This window comes from Prunus persica, chromosome G7 (genome assembly GCF_000346465.2).
Source record: "Prunus persica cultivar Lovell chromosome G7, Prunus_persica_NCBIv2, whole genome shotgun sequence".
NCBI lineage: Eukaryota > Viridiplantae > Streptophyta > Magnoliopsida > Rosales > Rosaceae > Prunus > Prunus persica.
The window spans coordinates 12,922,296-12,943,385 of record NC_034015.1 but is presented as its reverse complement, the minus strand read 5'-3'; the positions used below and the strand labels follow the sequence as shown (position 1 = coordinate 12,943,385).

The 21,090-nt window shown below is 37.8% G+C and overlaps 5 protein-coding genes across 5 annotated transcripts; 2 read left to right on the top strand and 3 right to left on the bottom strand.

The window, feature by feature from the left end:
• Positions 88–5,136, bottom strand: LOC18770895 (transcription factor E2FA). Its single transcript, XM_007204272.2, has 14 exons — positions 4,533–5,136; positions 3,347–3,530; positions 3,094–3,147; positions 2,911–2,996; positions 2,731–2,819; positions 2,559–2,613; positions 2,278–2,330; positions 2,143–2,193; positions 1,969–2,017; positions 1,822–1,887; positions 1,652–1,728; positions 1,271–1,502; positions 902–968; positions 88–777 (listed from the first exon to the last, which is right to left on the bottom strand). The coding sequence occupies exons 1-14, from the start codon at positions 4,743–4,745 to the stop codon at positions 641–643; spliced, it is 1,413 nt and encodes a 470-aa protein (XP_007204334.1). The 5' UTR covers positions 4,746–5,136; the 3' UTR covers positions 88–640.
• Positions 7,384–8,810, bottom strand: LOC18769509 (transcription termination factor MTEF1, chloroplastic). Its single transcript, XM_007203804.2, has one exon. It carries the CDS (start codon positions 8,652–8,654, stop codon positions 7,644–7,646), a length of 1,011 nt encoding a protein of 336 aa, XP_007203866.2. The 5' UTR covers positions 8,655–8,810; the 3' UTR covers positions 7,384–7,643.
• LOC18771450 (2-Cys peroxiredoxin BAS1, chloroplastic) lies at positions 10,340–12,857 on the top strand. The gene is made up of 6 exons (XM_007202382.2): positions 10,340–10,721; positions 10,818–10,899; positions 10,995–11,074; positions 11,866–11,991; positions 12,101–12,214; positions 12,365–12,857. The coding sequence occupies exons 1-6, from the start codon at positions 10,428–10,430 to the stop codon at positions 12,479–12,481; spliced, it is 813 nt and encodes a 270-aa protein (XP_007202444.1). The 5' UTR covers positions 10,340–10,427; the 3' UTR covers positions 12,482–12,857.
• On the top strand, positions 13,075–14,164 carry LOC18769953. Its single transcript, XM_007204376.2, has 3 exons — positions 13,075–13,634; positions 13,711–13,832; positions 13,909–14,164. Exons 1-3 carry the CDS (start codon positions 13,319–13,321, stop codon positions 13,969–13,971), a joined length of 501 nt encoding a protein of 166 aa, XP_007204438.2. The 5' UTR covers positions 13,075–13,318; the 3' UTR covers positions 13,972–14,164.
• On the bottom strand, positions 16,114–20,608 carry LOC18770993 (cytokinin riboside 5'-monophosphate phosphoribohydrolase LOG7). The gene is made up of 7 exons (XM_020568763.1): positions 20,445–20,608; positions 19,355–19,452; positions 18,492–18,522; positions 18,149–18,248; positions 17,830–17,900; positions 16,947–17,090; positions 16,114–16,541 (listed from the first exon to the last, which is right to left on the bottom strand). The coding sequence occupies exons 1-7, from the start codon at positions 20,550–20,552 to the stop codon at positions 16,437–16,439; spliced, it is 657 nt and encodes a 218-aa protein (XP_020424352.1). The 5' UTR covers positions 20,553–20,608; the 3' UTR covers positions 16,114–16,436.

The following is a 21,090-nucleotide window of genomic DNA, read 5'->3' as shown; positions in this document are numbered from 1 at the left end:
AACATCTTAGATCCTCAAAGTTTAAACTATAGAGTAAAAAAGTTTTGACGAAATTTTCACAAAGAAAGTTTTGAATGAAACACAACATAACGAATAAAAGTGACGTATTCAATAAAAATGGTGTCAACAATTCGCAAGAAAATAAATAAGATTGAACTCAGGGCTAGAAATCTTGGCTGCCTTGACAATACCTAGCAAGCCCGTCCTGCAACATGTTTAAAATCACAGAATTTACAGACAAGGATTCCAAACAGAACCCCATGGTATACATGCATTAAACAATGAGCATGCATTATACAACCCTAGATTATGAATTTAGATTCAGCATTACTTCCTCCCGTATGTAGCATAGCCTGCGATTATTTCATCCGCCATCCTCAATAATCAATTCCTTGCTGAATATCCGCCAATTATAAAGTTTTATGATTAACTCTTTATTCCTACAACAGGGGTCAAAGACATACTGAACTGTACAGTATAACAATAATTCCCAGCTTGTCATCCATCAGCTTCTTCCACAAGCTTCGCCGGTGTTCATTTATCAAGCAACTACTTGGCATCTCCATGCAATAATCGACAGAGATGGAAGACTCCGATGGGGTAGATACATGAAATTTCTACAGATAGCTAGTCACACAATTCACCTTTGAGAGAAGTTAACAGCATGAGGTGGAATTTCAGCAATCCCAGATGGGGGAGTTTGTGGCCTTGTTATACTAACATCAGGAACTCCAAAGTCGGAGTGTAGAATGTCTGCCCCATTCCATCCAACACCAGCTATAGTTGTCATGGTGAAGGAACTGATTACTCCAACAGTTAGATAATAATCGTCAAAGAGAAAAGAACTGAAAGAGTAGCAAGGGTAAAAAACAAAAAGAGGAACATCTTTGAAAAAGGATACAATCCGTTCTCCACATATCTGTAATGCTAACTTCAGCATCAGACAAAAGCCAGTAGTCTGCATCATTCTGCAACAGTAACAAAAAGGTATTCAACCAGAATCCACACATTGTCCGCCAGAAATTTGATTTACCAAATTATAAACATATACATTGTTGAGAATATTCATGGTTTTGAAAAAACTTTTACATGAGCATACGGAACTCCATATGCTCTATTAATCTGAAAAAGGTTGCAAGTATATAGCTAAAATCCATAGACTGACTGATTTCTTATCCTTGATAGTCGACTTTCAGTCTTGAAATTATGCTTTCTTTTTTTGCTTTTCAATTACTAAACAAAAGAAATTGGTCAAAATAACTATACTTACATCAACATCAGAGGGGACAATCTTCATCATTCCCCCAGCAAACTCCTGAGAAGTGTTAATATCAGAGCACGTTTGATCAGCCTGTTGCGCCCAAGGTTCAATTTCCTTTCCACTGCTCTCCACAGTGATCACTTCTGTTGTTGGGTGTTCGTTGGACCCAGAACCAGAAGCAATTGGGAAACTCACAGGTGGCTCAGCGCCATTTATATCCTCAAACTTCTCCTCAAATTGACTAAAATCAAATAATAAACACAGATAAAGAAATAAATAAAAACAACAGGATATCCCATTCAACATGCAAAACAAGCAGGTCCTATTCAGATTGAAGAAAGACCATAAACGTATGTAGTTATTTCATCCACAAAAAGAAGGAAACAATACCTGACAAGGTAGACATCAATGGGTCCCATTGTGCTTCTAAGTATGATCCTGTATCTCCTCTGTGGATAGTCAACTGCCTGGTGTATATTGAAGGAGAATCAAAATTGTACCAAAGTGAAAAGGAAAAGAGAGCATGTGCCTTCTGAAACAAATATAGGTTCTTGACTTACTTCATCAGGATCCGGGACTTCCAAGGTGGTTCCATGTGGAGCTTTAATTGCTATCAGGGTTTCATTCTGGAAAAGAAAAGGCACGAGTAGTTTAATGGAAACCACTAAACCATCATAGAACAAAGAGTTAGAAGTGATGCAACTCACGTGGAAGCAGGGTATGGCTTTAATGTCTTCTTCAGTGACAAACAGCCACCTAGAGTACAAGTTGAAGGTACCAAAAAAACGTACGAGTATACACAGAAGCAAGTAATTAATAATATAAACAAAACAAGTGAACAAGAAAATAATCAGAAATATTGATGAACAAGAAGATTTTACTTTCGGTTGTTTTCATCTTCACTCAAATCCCTCAATTTTTCCTGCATCTCTCTGCAAAAGTGCAAAAGCATCAGCATCTTCCGATAGTTTGAAGATAGTTAAATTGATTTCAGAAAGAAGATCAATGGCATAAACCTTATTTGGTCATCTAATGTGCGCTCTTTTAAGGATAGGTTTTCAACTTCAGCCTGCAGGACAAAGCCACAACTTAGAAAGTCCATCTCTTAGAAAAGCCACTAAATTTTCATTGTTTCCTTTTAGCACCAGGGATTTCACAGCAATGTAGACAGCTAAAATCTGCAGATCTATAATTACTACAGAAGAAGCTTACTCATGATGATTCAAAAGATAACAAACATGGATAAATAAATAAGCTCCTGGTCTTTGCATGACAAGAGCTTGCAACATTTAAATACCTGTAGTATAGAGAGATCACCATCCAACTCCCCTGGCCTTGAAGCATCAAATCCCCTAATCAATCATTTAACACATCCTTGCGTAAGTTCCCATGTGTTCCAAATTGTATTAGAGCTTGAATTGAATTTAGACACAAGAAAGGAAATTTTGCAATAAACAATCAAAGATTACTTCCAACGTATTCTGTTCTTGAGCTTCTTTTCAATTAGACCTATGCCTTCCAAGACGTTTGTAATGTCATATATCCGCCTCTTCTGAACCTGTTTCATTTGCAAACCTTTCAATCAGTACAGACCCAAATGCAGATAATATATGCGTTCATATGTATGTATAATGACAGAAAATGGTTACCTCCAAAGTTTCTGCTGCTTTGTTTAGATCAAGAATTCCATCCTCTGCATGCTTAATCAAATTGATGAATTTCTTTGTCAACAGACCTGGAAAGTTTGAGTACAGTTATCTCACAGTGACATCATTTGACAGCCGTAAGAACTGGCAGTATTAAAAGAAAACAAGAACTCATTCAAGGTTTACCTAGAGAACTGTCATAACGACAGCTGCCAGCTGGAGTAAGAGGAGAAGGGGAGCCTGCATGTTGACAGAAAGTATCCAATTAGATTAAGAAAAATTCATTTATCTATATAACAATATAGTCTTAAAAAAAAGGATGTGCACCCTACGTGGACTAAACTTTTATTGAAGCTTATCTTGGTGATTTGTTTGAGTTAGGCCAAAGAAATGATGAAAGTCAAGCAAAAAAAACCTAAGAGATAAGAAAATTTCCCACCAGCATTTGACACAGGTGTCTGAGGCCCAGATCTATTGCCCTTTGAAGCCTTTGACCTATTGTTTATCCTTCCCCCTTTTGTAGACATGGGAGTCTGAAGGGGACTCTGAACGACATTAGTATATCCAGGACTGCTTGTCCAATCACTGTACTCAACTTCATTATTATCCTTCCGTGTAAGTTGCTGAAAAACACCAGCAAAGGTTGAAGAGTTATCATTAACAATACGTACAAGGCAAGTTAGAAACCATGCTAGTTAAAATGCACAACTATAGTGGATCTATTAGATAATGAAGGGTATGTACGAGATAAAAATTGCAAATCAATTAAGATAAGTTGGAGGGTGGAGGATGTAACCACAAGGATGAAATGGGGAAAATATCTTGCCACTAAGCATAGTTGACAGTAACGTCAAGGTAAATGGGCAAAGCAATAAGGAGTTATTCTTTTTAAATAAATAAAAAATAAGTAAGATTACTAAACAGACATATATGATATATCTTTCTCTCTCATAAGGATAGAATCACTGCAAACACACAGAGCACAAATGCACCTGTTTTCAAGTGCTAAACATATAAAAGATAAGCATCATGCAATCTTCTCAAGAAATTACCACATCTCATGAGCAACAATTGATTCCAAAAAGGAGCCAAATACTACAACTCGAAAACCTACAGTCACACCCGTAACTTCTTAGCAGATTAGGAAACGCAGTATAATGTGATACACAAGCACCATATCAGATATCCACATCTCAGTTTTTCCCTCATCACGAACATTCCCAATTCTTCACTTTGACAAGTTGCATTATGAGCTAAACTTACGATTTTATTATTGTTAGCCTAACTTACAAAATTGCAATAAGTTGATAAATAAAGTACCACCAAATTAAATATCTTAACAATCAGTACCTTAGCGTTAAGTGAAGAATAGGGGTTTATTACCTACAAAATAGCACTGATGAGCTAATCACAATTTTCTTATTACAAATTGATACCAATCTCATAGAAACCCTAAACACACAAACCATCACTTCAGCCAAAAATCCAGACAAGCACTCTGAAAGCATCTAACCATCTTCCTCACCACAATTATCAAATCCTCAAGCAATTACAACACAATTCACCAAAACAAAGCAACGCAGCGAGATAGACACGCAGATATGCGTGAGATGGCAATAACTCACAGGAGATCGAACATGAATAGCTTCAGGTTCGTGGTCACCAGCTCTGCGAGCACCTCCAGCAAATCGATGGTAATTGTCCGGAGGGAAGGGCTGCGGCTTCGTCGACTCAAACGCGAGGTGACGCCTCAGCGGCGGCAGGATCTGGGTGCCGCCGGCGGTGGCCGCCGTCGCCGGCGTTGGTTGGCGGTTGGGAGCTCGAGCGCAGCCGGACATGGAGGGATCGACCGGCTCGAACTATCGGCGGTTTCCGATTGCCAAAGACGATCGGTGAAGGAGAGACAGATCTTTAGGGTTTGGGGAACCGAGAGAATCGGTGCGAGAGGGGAGGAGGAGGAGGTTTAGGGTTTATGGGGAGGCGAAATGGGATCCGGAGTGGGTAGAGAGAGAAAGATAGGGGTTAGAGAGAGAAAGTGAGGGTTAGAGAGGGAAAGTGGGTTAAGGGGGTTAGGGAAAGAGCTAGCAGAAAACGAGGGAAGGGAGGGAATTTTTAGTTTCGGATAGATGTGGAGGGAACACGGCGGAAAAAATTAATTTGTTAACTGGTTTCCTTTTTTGGACCCTTGTATTTTTCATAATTGTGTTGTTGCCCTGATGAGAGGTGAGTTTTACAAATTGACACTGCTCCAACTTCTTTTTATCGTGTAATTATTTATACAAACTAGTCTATTGGCATGCCCTTGATACAAATTAACCTCTTGCCACGCACTTATGCACATGCCAATTGATTTTTATTGAAAAATTGATAAACATTTTAAATTTTTATGTGTTTTTTATATTAGCATTAATTATTAAAACAAATGAAAAAAAGAAAGAGAGGAAGATGGGTGGTGGTGGAGTGGGATAAGTGGGATAAGTGGCACATTGAGAAAGTGGGTTTTGCGTTTTTCATTTTATTTTAATGATATTTGTGTTATCATTTTAATTTCATTATATTAATTTGTTGTATCATATTACTTTATCTAATTAAGGGCTATTTTTGGATTTTTTAATGTTTCACTATTTGACATGTTTGCTTTATATATACATATAATATTAGTCATGGTTGGTCTTAAAATTTTTAAGATCTTGTGCGTAACTTAAACGGGAGCCCTCATTTCAATATGAAAATATTTATATAAAAATTTACCATGACTTAACACCATAGAAAAAATTCAAATGTGATTATGATGATGATAAGTAGTGAAACAGCTTTAATATTTTATTTTGTTTTTTTAACAGAAGAGGATATGGAAATGTATATTTACTTCTTGAAAAAAAAAAATCCGTATGCCAAAATGTTCATTAATTTACAAATGAAAAAGGAGATCAACCGGAGGGCATGAATGAAAAAAGAAGAAAAGAGTTGTTGGAAAAGCAATATATTTGGATGCCCTGTTTGGAATTATTCCAAAAGGATGGGGCTAAAGTCGAAGCTGCTAATAGAAAAGACAAGAAACGAAAAATACAAGAAGACTCGCCGATCCGCGCCTTTATTTGTCTTTAAACAAATTATGATTTTTATTTCAGGCTCAATTCTCACAGCTCCTCTCCAACCCTAAATTCGGGTGACCACAATTTACATAAACTTTGGTGCTACTACTATTGGATCCACGACACGTGGCGATCATTCAGCCCATTCTCCATGGGTCAGCTAGGTCAGAGTCTGGCCAGAGACTGCTAATAGGCCGTACCAAGCTCGGCCTAGTTTTTATGCTAATGATGTACTTTTGGGCCCTATCCTCATCTCATAACCTCTCTAAGTTTGTTTAGTAGTTGTTTTATTAAGCAAGATTTCTATAGTGAGGGTATTATATATGAAGCTTAGATGAGGTCATATTTTTTAATCGTAATAATTCTTTATTAAAACCTAATTTGATAAATAAATACAAAGACTTAGGTTTTTTTTTTGTGACCTTTTTTATTAAGTGCTTATTTGACATTGTTTATTTGGGGTGATAAGTGATTTTTTAAAATTTTTGAGAAGTCCAGTCTGTTTGATAAACTATGAGAAATCACTTATTGTTAAAAATTGTTATAAGAGACAGCTATAAAGGAAAGCAGCTAATGAGGTGCTTTCATTTTTTGATTATGCTGGAATCAATTTCGAAGAGGCGCTGAGTTTAATAATTATGCGGCAATCATTTTTTGATTATGCGGAACTCAGTACCAATAACATTTTTAACAAAAAGTTTACCAAACGCCAAACTGCTTTCTGTCACAACTGATTTATCTCACAGCAAATATGACAACGATTATTTTCACAGCACAACAATGCCAAACTGGTCATAAGAGATGCGACAATATACTAAACTCACACACACTACAAGAATGTTATGACTTAAACTCAAAACCTTGCCTAAAGGAACAATTGCTCCAAACCATTACAATAGTGGGTCATTTGCATTTTTTTTGTTACAAAGAAAAACCTAGTAATTTTTATTTACACAAGAAAACTTAATTTTGTAACAAATATTTTGATTATTGGCTAACTAGCGAGTGACAGAGACGGAGTTAAGAATTTAAGTAAGAGTGAACATTTTTAAAATTTCAAACTCTCTTTTTTAATGAGAAATCAACCTAATTTTTAAGGAAATCCCTAATTTTATAAACTTTATTTTTTTTTCTCTACTCATTGATTCATAGTAACAAAATATATGCAATTAAATTTTTTTAACATGAGCATGAAATAGAATACAACGAGAAAAGGGGGCATTTAAAGAATTTAAGAGGAATTTTATAATGTTTTTACAAGATTACTATAACTAATTTCATAGAATCATTTGAGGGGGGCACGATAGTGCGATCAATCAATATGATTTGAACTTGAACTTGAAATCTCCTTCAATACTAGTGTCATTTTGTTCATCATCAATCCACTTCCAAGTTTCAACCACATTTATTACTAGCAAATGACATATTCTCATATCAATTGTTGTGTTATATGATAGTATGATACCTCTAGTATTATTGTACAACTCTATCATTCTTACCTAAACTTCTCCTAAATTTGAGAAATCTCCAAACCACCCCCCAAATTCAATTGGGTATTTGGAAAATGCTACTCCTCAAAATTAATTTTCAGATATATCCCCCAAAATTCGAACAAAATGTTAAAAAGACCACCTATTTTTATCATTTTTCCAAATCATCAGAAATCGAATTTGTACACCACAGAGGAGAATTTCTGAAAGGGATGGAAGAATTACAAAAAATCTCCAGCCTATCCCGAAACCGAGCCTCACTGGTTTTTAACAAAACAGGCAGAGGAAAACAAACCCCTTTCTCCACACACCGCTGGTGTCTCGGCCGAATCCGATTCTCCAAGCTGAACGAGAAGTAGTGCGGAAACTCCTTGAGCTCCTTCAAGTCTCGCCCCATCTCCACCACGAAGTAATTGAATTTCGGCTCGAAATTCTGCTCGATGCTGTAGCAGAAGAGCTGCGGGAACCGCCGAAACATGGAGAGAGCGTCTCGGCGAGAGAACCCGATTTTCTCGAGGTAGTCGATTCGGGGCTGGAGCTTGTCCTCGACGCTGCAGGAGAGGAGAGAGGTGTGCTTGTTCACTTGGGAAATGCCGATGCTCTGGAGGAAGTAGAGGGTGGGGCGGAGGCGGGTCTTGACGCAGCAGGCAAGCAATCTGGGGCGTCGATTGAGGACGCGGCGGAGATCGGAGCCGTTGACGCGGGCCTCGCGGAGGAGGAAGGTGAGGACGGGGACGATTTCGGCGACTCGGGAGGAGAGGATTTCGGGGCACATGCCAATGAGGCGGCGGAGCTCCGGGGAGTTGAAGCCGATGGAGGTGAGGAGGAAATGGACGGTGGATTTTATGTGGGGGAGAGGGGAGGAGAGGATCGGAGGGTGGTGGTTGATTAAGGAGAAGAAGTCGAGGCCGATTGAGTCTAGGTAGAGGACTTTTTCCTGGAAGTCTGAGTGGGGGGTTGGGGAGGAGGGTGGCTTGAGGGATTGGAGGGGAAGGGAGAGGGTGGTTTTGGTGGAGAGGATTGGGAAGTGGGGGGATTTTGGGTTTTTGGGGTGTAAAGAGTCATGGTGAGAGGAAGAGAGGGATTGGGGTTTGGGGTTGGGGTGGGAGTAGGAGGAGAAAAAGGGTTGCTTGGTGGTGGTGAGGAAGTGGGTTTCTTGCATTTGGTTGTTTGGGTGTGGTTTGGGTGCTGGTCATGGCTGGGTATGAGTAGTAGAAGTGTTGTTTTGGGGAGAAGGGAGGGAAGGAGAAAGGGGTGTGGGGTGGGTAGAGGATAAGGCTTAAAATGCTCCAAGCAATATCATTGTGGAGATTGTGATTGGTGAGGGAGTAATCAGTAATCTATCTTTTGACCCAAAAAAAATATATAATCAGTAATAGAAAAAAGGAAGGAAATTTATTGGGCCAGCCCATTTTATTGGACCTTACAATGCCAATTCTAGGGGGAGTTGTTGGTTACACCCAGAAATTTGATTACTATACTCCAAGAATTCTATGGTTATATTGAGGGCTTATTTAAGGCCCTTAGATGAAGTTCAATTTTTTAATCGTTGGATCAAATTGGTTAGTTTGATCCAATAGTTAAGATATATGACGTCATCTAAGAGCCTTAGAATGACTCTAGTTTGATCCACTATACTCAGTCTCAAAAGGATTTGCAAATTTTTCAGTTTCACTCACTAAAGGGAAATGTTCTTTTACCCAAAAAGTCTCAATTCTTTCAAACCTTCTTAATCATCTTAGCATAGGATGTTTATGTTGCTAGACTGCAAAATAAGACTATTTATTATAATGTGTTGTATAGATTCACAATCGGACAACATAGTGAAGAAAAAGTAAAATCAATTACAATTGGGTCCAAATTGCTTCCCAATTTAAGAATCTCAAAGTGCTAAGGTACAAGATTCTACCTAGCAAACTTCGACCATGGGGCCCCAAAACGTCCTCACTTCCCCAAAGTCAATCCTAGATGGATAGTAAACCCATCCTAATCATGGTGTTAAATTCAATAATTTACATAGAATTCAAACGTAGGGCACCAAGAGAAACGGACCATTGACCTAATATAATCCTAATATGTTTTCCCACTACCCAAAGGACCTAACCAAAAAATGAAATTCCACAAATGAAGGCCCAAACCATGTAACAATGCCAGCTCAAAAAACACAAAATACACACACACACACAAAGGTTATTCGTTTTATTAGCCCTTAAATTTCGACCCGATTTATATTTGAGTTTATCAATTTTCAAAATCATTCCCGTGGTCCTTTAACTTTAGTTTCGTAAGAAAAAATGGTCATGATGTTAATTTTGTTAACTTTTTATGTTAAATGCAGGGGTCAAATGATATTTTGGTATTATTTTTAATTTTTAATTTCTGAATATTCATTTCACCCCAAAAGTAAAACTAAAAATTAAAAAAATCTTATTCCTGTCCTCAGTCAAACTAAAAATTAAAAATTAGTTTTTATTCCTAAAAACTTGAATTTTTTTTTTCATATTTTTTTTATAATGATTTAAATATTTTATTCATATTTTAATTATTTTAAAATTAAAAAAATATAAAATATCATTTTACCCCTGTATTTAACTAAAAAGTTAACAAAATTGACGGTATGACCATTTGTCCTAACGAAATTGAAGTTGAAGGACCACGAGAACGATTTTGGAAATTGAAAGACTCAAATACAAATCAAGTCTAAGTTCAGAGAGTAATAAAATGAATAACTCTATTATACTTAGTTACCTAGATTTCCGGTTCCCCCAAATGTATGGAGCCCGGTTGGCCGGTTCGGTTCAGCCTAGTCACCAAACCCTCCAACCACTACTTATCCTCTCACTGTCCCATACCTTTTCTCCACCTTAAGACTCTCAGCCCATACACACCGACTCTCGACCAGTGAGTGACTGAGTGGGTGAGCTCTCAACAAACCATGGCTGCCTCCACCGCTCTCATTTCCTCAACCCCATCTAGGGCTTTCTCCTCCAAATCCACGCCTCTCGTCGCGTCTTCCTCCATTTCCAAGCCCATCTCCCAAACCCTAACCTTCCCCAAATCCTTCAATGGCCTCCGCCTACCACGCGTCGCCCATTCGGTTTCTCTCTCCCGGGGCGCTCATTCCAGAAGGTCCTTCCTCGTCAAAGCTTCTGTGGATGAGCTTCCTCTGGTTGGAAACGTAGCTCCTGATTTTGAGGCTGAGGCTGTTTTCGACCAGGAATTCATCAAGGTCGAATCTTTAACTCTTCGTTCTTTTTCTGCAATCGCATGCTGTAATTTCTATTTTTGGGTTTGTGGAAACTGAAACTTTGCTTTTGAATTTCAGGTCAAGCTCTCTGAATACATTGGGAAGAAATATGTGATTCTGTTTTTCTACCCACTGGACTTCACATTTGTTTGCCCCACAGGTTTGTTTTCACCGTCAACATTTCTCTGCAAAATTTTCAATCTTTATTCGATGCTGAGTTCTCCTTATGTTTTCTGTGTTTGACCCTTGTTGCAGAAATCACTGCTTTCAGCGATCGTCACGCTGAGTTTGAGGAACTCAACACAGAAATCTTGGGTGTTTCAGTTGACAGTGTGGTAAGTTCATTCCTGCTTCCTACTATCTGTAATATCATAATGTGCTTTGAAAAGCCCTTGTTTCAAAAAAAATTCTTTAATTTGCATTGTTCTTTTATAATGCATTGCCAGACATTACACAACAAAGTCAATATTCTGCTAACAGAGGTGTTATAACCTTGTCCAAGGTTTTGGTCTGCTGCACCATATTGCAAAAGGTCAATGAGCATGCACATATTATAATGTGCTAAATTCCCCCTTGGACTATATGTATGCTTCATTATTTTGATACGAGAGAATGATTCTGTCTGTACCGTGGGATGAAATTTAAAAATGTCAAGATTAAGTGTGTTCAAGTAATTAAGTTTTTATGCATCGGATTTTCTGACTTCCAACAGAAATTGGACTCCTGGGGTGGGTGGGGCAAACAATGCATGTGATTTTGGGCCAAAATGCCAATTCCCAGTGTTGGTGGAGGAACAACACTTACAGACAAGAAGGGCATTCAACCGAGAAAAAAAAGGATGGTTGTAACATTAAAAGAACTAGGAGAACTGATATTTATGGTTGGAATAAAAAGGATTCACCAAGGCTGGCAACATCAGAAGGTTGTGTGCTTGATGATGATTGATGATGATGATGTGAATCAGCTTATTTTCTCCAATTTTTGGTTATTTTGACTTCTGTATTTGATGTTTTGCACATCTGATTTGGGCGTATGTATGTGTGCTTACTTGATATAAAATGGTTTGAGAATTACTCTTGGGTTTGTGAGATGAATTTATATTAGTCTTTTACTGTATTTTTCGTAGTTTTCGCACCTTGCATGGGTCCAAACAGATAGGAAGTCAGGAGGACTTGGTGATTTGAACTATCCGTTGATCTCTGATGTCACCAAATCAATTTCAAAATCCTATGATGTGCTGATCCCAGATCAGGTATGAGATTTAATTATAATTGGTTTTGAATTTAGTGAATAAGAAACTTGTGGGGGACTCAATGATGTTATAATCTGGATTACTTAGAAGTTTGGTTTCACTGTGATAGGGAATTGCATTGAGAGGACTTTTCATTATTGACAAGGAAGGTGTCATTCAACACTCCACCATTAACAATCTTGCCATTGGCCGTAGTGTGGATGAGACTAAGAGAACGCTCCAGGTAAACATATTCATCAAGGCCAAGATAGAAATGGGATGATTTAGTTTCCAAGATCTGCCTTATATCAGAGAAATTCGTTGTTGTGTTGCCTGTTACATTTTCTAATTGCTTTTTGTCGCTTCTTTTCTTTGCCTGGGTTGGATCCTGCAGGCCTTGCAGTACGTTCAGGACAATCCTGATGAAGTTTGCCCTGCTGGTTGGAAGCCTGGGGAGAAATCCATGAAGCCAGACCCCAAGCTCAGCAAAGAGTACTTCTCCGCGATATAGTGGTAGTACACTGCGCATCTATGTCGGATTCAGATAGGGAGTTGTAAACGAGTTTTGTATTTGTGTAATGTCTTTTTCAGTTCTTGGTAATTTGAGCAGCAGCCTGTCACAATAAACCCAATGAATGGGACTTACCCAGATTTTCAGAGAATTCAAGTACCCCAGCCGTTTTATCGTGTTAATGTTCATATGATATGGTCCAACTGGGTCAAAAGCCTAGGAGCTTGATGCACCATAATAATGCAGTTACAAATTACAATGGTGTGTAGGTTTTAAGCAGGAAAGTTTATTTGGCACCGTGGTAGCAGGCTGAGGCTATGATTGTATTTTTTCCAAGTAAATTATAAGATGGAGAGAATAATCGTCTTTGCTCCTATATTTTTCCCTTTTTCTGCGGTGATGATTGGTTGGGGTTTAAAGGGTAGACAACTAATCTTTAAATCATCATCTTATTCAGAATTTGAAGGGAGGAAAAGATACTGCAATCAACCTACCAGTTAAATTATGTAATGAACAAGATCTGAGTTATCAATTTGATGGCCTTGCATTATTGCAAATAACCCTTATGAATTTGATGGCTTAAATAGTCAGATTAACATGAAACTGGGATAACTCTCTCTCTAGTTTCAGTCTCATCCATGGCTTTAGATGCCTCAGCAGAAATTACCCATAAAACCCAATTTAAGACCTACTAGAACCAGGCAATGAATGAATTCTGTCCATTAAAAAACTGCTCCTTATCCATTTCTCCACTAGTTGGTTGGTCTTGATTCATCCATAGCGGGCGCTTGCCTTTGAAAGACAATCAAAGGAAAAACTTTGCAAGGGTGAGGAAGGATGAAGATCAAACCAGTTCTTCATCACAACCACCCCAAAATCACATCAACAACCCCTACACCAGCCCTCCCCATTACTTGTCATCACATCACCAAAACTCAAACCCTGAAAACCCTTAACCCCAACCACACACAAAGCCAGAGGCTGAGGATCTGTACAAACCCAACAACAACCAGAAAGAGATTCTCAACCATATCAGCAGCAACACTTCAGCCTTCACAGCCTCTCGATCTAACTGAAGACAATATCAGACAGGTCTTGGCAGATGCAAGAATTGAATTTGGACAGCTCTTTGACACTTCTGTTGGCATGACAGGTGCTTAATTTTAGCTCTAGTTATTTCGTGTTGGTTTCAGTTTAGATGTTGAGAATGCTTTTGGTTTGGTTTGCAGGGCAAGTTGAACTTGCCGAACTGGACGGGCCCTATGTGAAGATCAGTCTCAAAGGCCGGTTTTGGCACGAGCGCAGTGTGGTTCTGGCTAGACTGGCCAATTATCTCAAGCAGAGGATCCCTGTGAGCTAGTTTTCTCACTGAAAATTACTTTGATCTTTACACTCTGATAATTAATGTCCTTTCATTTTTTCCTCAGGAAATTTTGGAGGTAGATATAGAAGATGAGAAACAATTGGATGACAGCCCTGAAAACTTTTAGAGCTACTCACTGCCATTTCCACTGGTTTTTCTTTTTCTTTTTCATGGTTTTTCCCAAAATTGCTCATCATTTCTGTGAACTTCAGTTAAACAAGTTTTAGAGTGAGAAGGAGACAATAGCAATTTAATGAGCGTATTAAACTTGTGTATTTATCGGTTGACCAAAAAAAAAAAAAACAAAGATTGTGTGTTTATCTTTGTCAACGACCCCCTAGAGACAGAAAGAGGCATGTTTACACCATAGTGAACCGAGCAGACCCAACATCAAAGTGACTAGCACCAAGGCAACTACGTCTTCTTTCCTGCCGAAGGAAGACACACTTTCGAGGTGCCAGACACCTGTCGAAGCTCCCAATTGCCAAACCTAATTTTCAGGACACGCATCGCCACCACGGCGACTTGCACAAAGTTCCACATTGAGACTTTGTGCAAACCTCCTACTTTCACCTCCCTATAAATAGGGAACAGTACCCAAGTGAAAGGGTTAACTACTTTCTCATATTTACTGTTATTATGCCAAAGTTACCACTTGTAGCTAACTTAAGCATCGGATAGCTTTCGGCCGACACCACACTGGTGTCCGAAGCTTAACGATCGCTTCTCCCATTCTGTCTTCTGCAGATTCTCCCCTTAGAAGACCTTAGCCTTCTAAACTGCTGAAGACCCCACACATTTCATCACCAAGTTGAACCTAATATTGACCAGGCCATTTTTAGCATCAACAAGGCATTATGTGATTCAAATTCAATATTGTTGTCTAGTACTTCCACTGCATTAGCTAAAGACTGGAAGAAACCGAAAAAAATAAAATAAAATCTTTCAAAAGCGTGTTCTTTATGGGTTAAAAATTGAACAAATCAACTAAACTTACAGGCTGGAAACATAATTTTACTTTTATGTTAGATGAGGGTCATTGGAGAAATTTGCAACTGCTACCATGATTAGGATTTTGAATTTTGCTAGCTGGTGTGCGTTTGTCGTCGATGTCATCTATGCATGCACATGCAGGTGACTAACAAACGTTGATTGGTATGCACCGATGAAATCCAAGTGCATTGACAATCGTTGATTGGTATGCACCGATTAAATCTCTCTTTACGATTGTGTTAAAAAGTTCCATGAGTTTATACTCGTAAGGGTGTTAACCCATCTCTTTTCTTGACTTAACTCAAGCTTTATGACATTAAACTTGTAAATTTCAAATCTCTTATGATGACTAAGTACACCCTTTTGATTAACAACCATGATTATTATCCATTCTCTTTATCATAAAATATAGAGAACGCCACCAAATTAAGAGACTATCTATGTTAGACAGAAGAACTTAAGCAAAAGATTTGCAGATAAGATTGGATACTAGGTATATGCCATTCGCATTACAACAGTTTGATCATGCACTAAAGATCCAGTGACTTTACAGCAAAGTTGATTCTGTTTATTCATTTTTGTTTCTACCAACAACAGGCGACCCTTAGATTTATTGACTATGCATATATATTGAGTTGACCTTAGAGGGTGAGGATCTGATTCGGATTCTATTATTAGATCTATCAATTTAATCAAGTGTAATTAGACATTAAAAATCTTCATGTGCCTCACATGGTCACACCACCTGGCCTTTGAGAGAAGTGAGAACCCAATCAACAAGCTGTCCTCAAGTTTGGTGACAAAACCATTTTATAATAACGCAGCAATAAGAATAACAACCACCACCGTCATGGTGCCGCTATTAAGAGTACAGACCTAACTAACATATGTTTCTCGTTTCTTATAAATTAACCCGAAAATTATTTGAACTAGTTAGTCAAATCATCTTCTGTCAATTTAGTTGTTATGCCAAGAAGGTGAATTAGGCAAGCTGAACAAGACATTATACCTGTCTTTTTGAATTTCACTTTTTATAAATTAGACATGAGTTTAGTCAGGTAAGATTGGTCCCTACGAATTTTCATCTTTGAAAACTAGAATAGTTCTTATTATGTAATTTTTGCTTAACTTTGTTTATCATACAACTAATTCCCACAATTTTTTTCTGTTGTTTTTTTGGGTAATGTAATGTAATTTCCCATTGCAATTCATCTTCCAGTACTCTCCTAATATTTTGCTCACAAATTTAGAGCAGAAACTGCAGAAGCCATACATGTCACAAAAGGATCGATAGAGTATAAATAAACCAATATAGCAAGAAGAAACTTCAATCGAATTCCTTCAGAGTTTTCCAAAAAGAGACACCGATGGATGATAAGCATTTCCTTCATCCTTTCTTTTTTTTCCTTAAGATAAATATAATATATATATTATATATCGGAGACTTTGAGAGGGTGCTTCAGCCTTTTCTGGCTCAGCTACAAAAAGACCCAAAGTTCCTATACTGCTGCTGATGTAGATGTACGGTGTCAGACCGTATATGAACCGTATATACTGTGAAACCCAAAACACCCAAAAAGAGGAGACTGTATTGCATGATCAATCAAAAGCCAACACATCACGTGGTTCAGACACATAATTTATTCTGTCCACCTCTTCCCAAACCAGCTTTGATGTTATTTCATCCTGCTCTGGTACATACTCCTGAGATTACCAAAAACCGACATAAATTAAAATCATATCAAGTTTTAAACACCAATTTTGATGTTATTGCATTCCCTAATCTATAATTAGGCTCATATATATCATAATGCCCCCAACCCAACATTGTCGTGAAGTTCGACCACATAGGGTTTGGTCGGATCCAATTTTCTTTTACCGGATTGAACTGGATTGGCATACTAATGATATCTGATTATTCATAACACTAAAATATGATAATCTGCTACCAAAAAAAAAAAAGTAAGCATAGTCCTAGTTTTCTTTCTTTTTCTAATTGAGAGAGTTGCATTCATAGTAATGATCCACATGAATCATGTCCGTTCAATTTTAAATCTTGATCATGATGATCATATTCTTCTTTTGTATGATATAGATGAAGCAAAATACCTCAAGTTGTCTGACCAATTGCTTGGCTGTTGGAGCAGACACGATGATTTGACGTGCAGTAGTAGAAATAAAGCCTTCATCAACGGCCTTATCAATGAAACTCAACAAAGAATTGTAGAAGCCGTCCACATTCAAGAGGCCCACCTAAAATTAAAAAAACAAAAATAATTCCCACTAAATTAATTAATCAAACAATTAACTAACAATATCCATTTCCAAACATACAATTAATATTTCATATTATATATTAAATTTTTTTTTAAGTCTTCATTGTCTTGTGACCAACAACACCACCCTCCTTTTGACCAACAACCGCTTAATTAAATAATTAAATAATTAAAATCAAATTAAACAAAAGAAATAGCCCATAAAAAAACCTCTTTCTCCCATTCAAACGGAGATCCTCAAAATAATCAAACACCTAATCATCATGAACCACGACTTATGACTCAAAAATCCCAAATCTTATGCTATCTTTCCATGTGAATTAGAATTAAGAACCACATGCATTGATTCGCTACATATTATGACACTTTCTAATTGTATGGAATTATGGAATGAAAGAGAGTCGTGTACTTGAGAAACATGATTAATAATTTATTTATCATAAGGCATAGCATACAACTATTAATGAAGACAAGAGAGATGATAAAATATTCTTAATTGTGAAGAAATTGATTGTTAATCTTGGGTTAGTAGCAAATTTGGGGACATCAGCAGCAATTATCTACAAGATCATAACTACATTTGAACAAACACAAAACATGGCATCATGTGAGGCCCTTGCTTCCTTTTAAAGGGTTGGAATGATTTATAAATTAATTTATGCCATTCAAGAACATTTTATAGAAAGGATTGAGAAATATTAGAGTAATTTTCTTACAGGTTTGCGGTGGATTCCAAGCTGAGCCCAGGTAATGACTTCCAGCAATTCTTCTAGAGTGCCATAACCACCTGATCATATTAACTTAAAGTCAATTTCAAAAGGAGGACCTAATAAAACAAATTGCGAGAGTTGCTTTGGACAGTCATTCACGTGCGTGCGTGTTGAATAATTGTCAACTCTTGTTGTATGTGTGACTCATTGTTGGATTCACACACATCAACAACTAAGAATCACCCAAAAACGTATAGACGACTATCTTTAGCATTCAATTATCACGTCGTTTGCAATATGTCCGACTGATGGGTGAAATCCATACCAGGGAGGGCAATGAAAGCATCGGCTTGACGGGCCATCTCAGCTTTCCTTTGGTGCATATCTGAGACAGTTCTCACTTCACCAACAGTCTCACCGGTTAACTGCAATATTTTAAACAAATCACATCATTGATTAATCATGTAAAGATCAACAGATGCATCACCCAAAATCAAACATAAAGTTATTAATTGCAATATACAAATGGGATAAAATAAAAGTCTTGCCAAAGGGGTCTAGTTCGAACCTCTATGGCATTAGTTGTGTATGTGTGTGTGAGAAACCCTGTCCACTATAGTTTAGACTAGACTCAAAAAATAAAATAAAGTTAAAGTCTTGGGATGTACCTCTCTAGGCATTAAGGTCCTTGGAATAACTCTGCAAAAATCCACAAGAACATTTGTCAGTGAAGCTCTATATAATAACAGAAACAATTTACAAAAATACTCTCACTTGAAAGAATTGATCAAAAGCACTAGACAGAAATTCGGGCCCACCCCCTTCGACCTAGCAAGGGGCATTGACCAAATTAATTTGCTGCGGTTGTGTATGGAACGTGTTCAAGCTTTAAACAGACCAAGAGTTCTTACATAACAGGGTAGGCAGGCTTTTTACAAAAAGCAACGACACTCTTTTCCAGTTTAACGTGGAAACTTCCACGCTTTCTAAAAGTCTCCATACTTTTTTACCAAGCTTTTCAATTCTATGTATCTTTCTAACTGGAAGTTGCAGAGAGAGAAACTGACATTGTAAGAATTTAAAGGGGTTTAGCTTTTACCCAACTGATGATCAAAGCTGCTGCAAAAAGGCCCCCAAAACATAGTTAACGACTAAGGACACACTTTTAGACTTACTGTAGACCCAATCAGAGGAAAAGAAGAACACAAGGAAAAGGGGAATGCACAAATTCGATTATATAATATGGTGCAGCATTTGATCCTATGTTATCTGTCTGCCTTTGAGAACCCACTCCATAGATAATTGGGATTAATCTGCATGGTGTGGTTCAATAAAATAAAGAAAGGAAACGCAGCCCATTTGATTTGAGGGTTCTTTTTCTGGCCAATCATTTCATTTGTGTAACCTAATGAAGACAAGAGGTTCATCATGTACAGATGCATTATGCGTGTGGTGTGTATGCGAGAGAGAGAGAGAGAGAGAGAGAGAGAGAGAGAGAGAGAGAGAGAGAGAGAGAGATTAAATTACAAACCCTAGGACATGGCGCCCGCCATCATGAACTGCCTGAGAAACAAGACCCATCAATCCCACGCTTCCACCACCATAGACCAAATCAATCCTTCGCTCCACCTTCAAAACACATCGAAATGCAAACCCAGGAACACGTGTCAGAAACCCAATTCATCACAAAATATTTTTAAAACATACGTACATGATTGATTGAGCAAACTTAGAAGAGATGGTAACAATTATAAAAACTATGTCTCCCAGTGGAAAGAATGAATGGAAAACCCTAGGTAAACAGGCTACTGAGTGAAATTATTATTATAAAAAATAATATAATTAAATTTCATGGTCATGGAACCCCATAAACAAAACTCATGGAGAAGAGGGAGGGGGGGTTTTGGGCATGGAAGCCTGTGAAGACAACACGCTTAAAAGAGTCATGATACCAAGAGAGCACGTTTGGTTCCCTCTCCTGGAGAATTAAAAGCTACCAGCAGTACTTACTGATTATATTAATTATTTTTATAAAAATAAAAAAAGGTTTAATAAAAATCAAAACTCAGATCATGCAAGAAGGCTGCTCAACTGACAGACAGGTTACAGCTAGCAATCTCTGCCTCCTCCCTCTCTCTCTCTCTCTCTCTCTCTCATGCCACACATAAACCCTAATCAGGCTTAATGCTAGGCTCCAAGTCTGGAACAATGATAAGCCCACGTTGAACGTTTGTTTGGTTACAACACGCAACCTTGCACACCCCCCCACCCCACTACTTGAGAAAAAAAGAAGTAAACCCAAATGGGAAAAAAATGTAAGAAATGGAAGAAAGAATTTGTGCACCATATGTAGGCTCTTTTTAAGGAAATTAAATGGAGACAAAGCATCAAGCCCAATTTCCTTTGAAATGAAGTTAACAAAAACGGCTTCTAAATCCCAGAAAGAGTATAAGACCAAATAGGAAACTTTTGTGAAACATTTTTTTGTGTTTGAATGCTCTAATTTGCTGCATACGGATGGAACGCAGAAGGGTGAATATAAAGAAGAAAGAAGAAAGAAGCAAATAAACCAAGAAATAAGCACAGGGGAATTATAAAAATGAATTGACAAGGTTAATTACCAGCTCCTTCCCAAGTTCAACAGCAGCTTCTTGGTAGCTGGCTTTCTTCCCTGAACTGCTACCACAAAAAACACAAATCCTATTGAATCTCGACTTTGTCTCTTCCATCTCTCTCAGTCTCTCTCTCTCTCTCTCTCTCTCTATAATCTCAGAGAGAATAATGATCTTTGTGGATCAAATGAGGGAGGGGGATGGTTGAGAATGAAAACAAAGTGAGTATTTGTTTATGGAATGAATATATAATGCCTTGGCCAAGTAATTGACATTATATTATATATAGGCTTACAGGCTACAGGCTCTACCGCTCTCCGTTTTCTATTTGGAAGGTAGAAAAATACATTAATGTATTGAGGAATATAATAATAGAATTGTAGATAGTTGTTTTCCAAGGAGAAGAAAAATATTAATCCATATGGAAATTTAGTAATAATTCGGAGCAGTGATCCCCTGCTTCGCATGCTCATTTTAGAAATTACGCGTATGCAGATTAGGCGTGGGTGGGCGTGGCATATCATCAGCATTCCCTTCGGGTTTCGGGTGGATGGTTAATTACTTGTTGCCCCTAAAACAAAAACAGATATTTTCGTTTCTTCTTTTGGGAACATGTGAAATATTTTGAATGGAAAATCACTTATCCTTGTGGGAC

Excerpts from the sequence above, each read along its gene's own strand:
- LOC18770895 (XM_007204272.2), bottom strand. The coding sequence starts at position 4,745 with ATGTCCGGCTGCGCTCGAGCTCCCAACCGCCAACCAACGCCGGCGACG. Across the intron at positions 2,820-2,910 it reads AAGCAGCAGAAACTTTGGAG|GTTCAGAAGAGGCGGATATA; the intron begins GTAACCATTTTC and ends CAAATGAAACAG. Across the intron at positions 2,331-2,558 it reads GTGATCTCTCTATACTACAG|GCTGAAGTTGAAAACCTATC; the intron begins GTATTTAAATGT and ends TTTGTCCTGCAG.
- LOC18769509 (XM_007203804.2), bottom strand. The coding sequence starts at position 8,654 with ATGCAAGAAACCCACTTCCTCACCACCACCAAGCAACCCTTTTTCTCC.
- LOC18771450 (XM_007202382.2), top strand. The coding sequence starts at position 10,428 with ATGGCTGCCTCCACCGCTCTCATTTCCTCAACCCCATCTAGGGCTTTC. Across the intron at positions 11,075-11,865 it reads GTGTTTCAGTTGACAGTGTG|TTTTCGCACCTTGCATGGGT; the intron begins GTAAGTTCATTC and ends TATTTTTCGTAG. Across the intron at positions 11,992-12,100 it reads ATGTGCTGATCCCAGATCAG|GGAATTGCATTGAGAGGACT; the intron begins GTATGAGATTTA and ends TCACTGTGATAG.
- LOC18769953 (XM_007204376.2), top strand. The coding sequence starts at position 13,319 with ATGAAGATCAAACCAGTTCTTCATCACAACCACCCCAAAATCACATCA. Across the intron at positions 13,635-13,710 it reads CACTTCTGTTGGCATGACAG|GGCAAGTTGAACTTGCCGAA; the intron begins GTGCTTAATTTT and ends TTTGGTTTGCAG. Across the intron at positions 13,833-13,908 it reads ATCTCAAGCAGAGGATCCCT|GAAATTTTGGAGGTAGATAT; the intron begins GTGAGCTAGTTT and ends TTTTTTCCTCAG.
- LOC18770993 (XM_020568763.1), bottom strand. The coding sequence starts at position 20,552 with ATGGAAGAGACAAAGTCGAGATTCAATAGGATTTGTGTTTTTTGTGGT. Across the intron at positions 18,249-18,491 it reads GGACCTTAATGCCTAGAGAG|TTAACCGGTGAGACTGTTGG; the intron begins GTACATCCCAAG and ends AAAATATTGCAG. Across the intron at positions 17,091-17,829 it reads TTGGAATCCACCGCAAACCT|GTGGGCCTCTTGAATGTGGA; the intron begins GTAAGAAAATTA and ends TTTTAATTTTAG.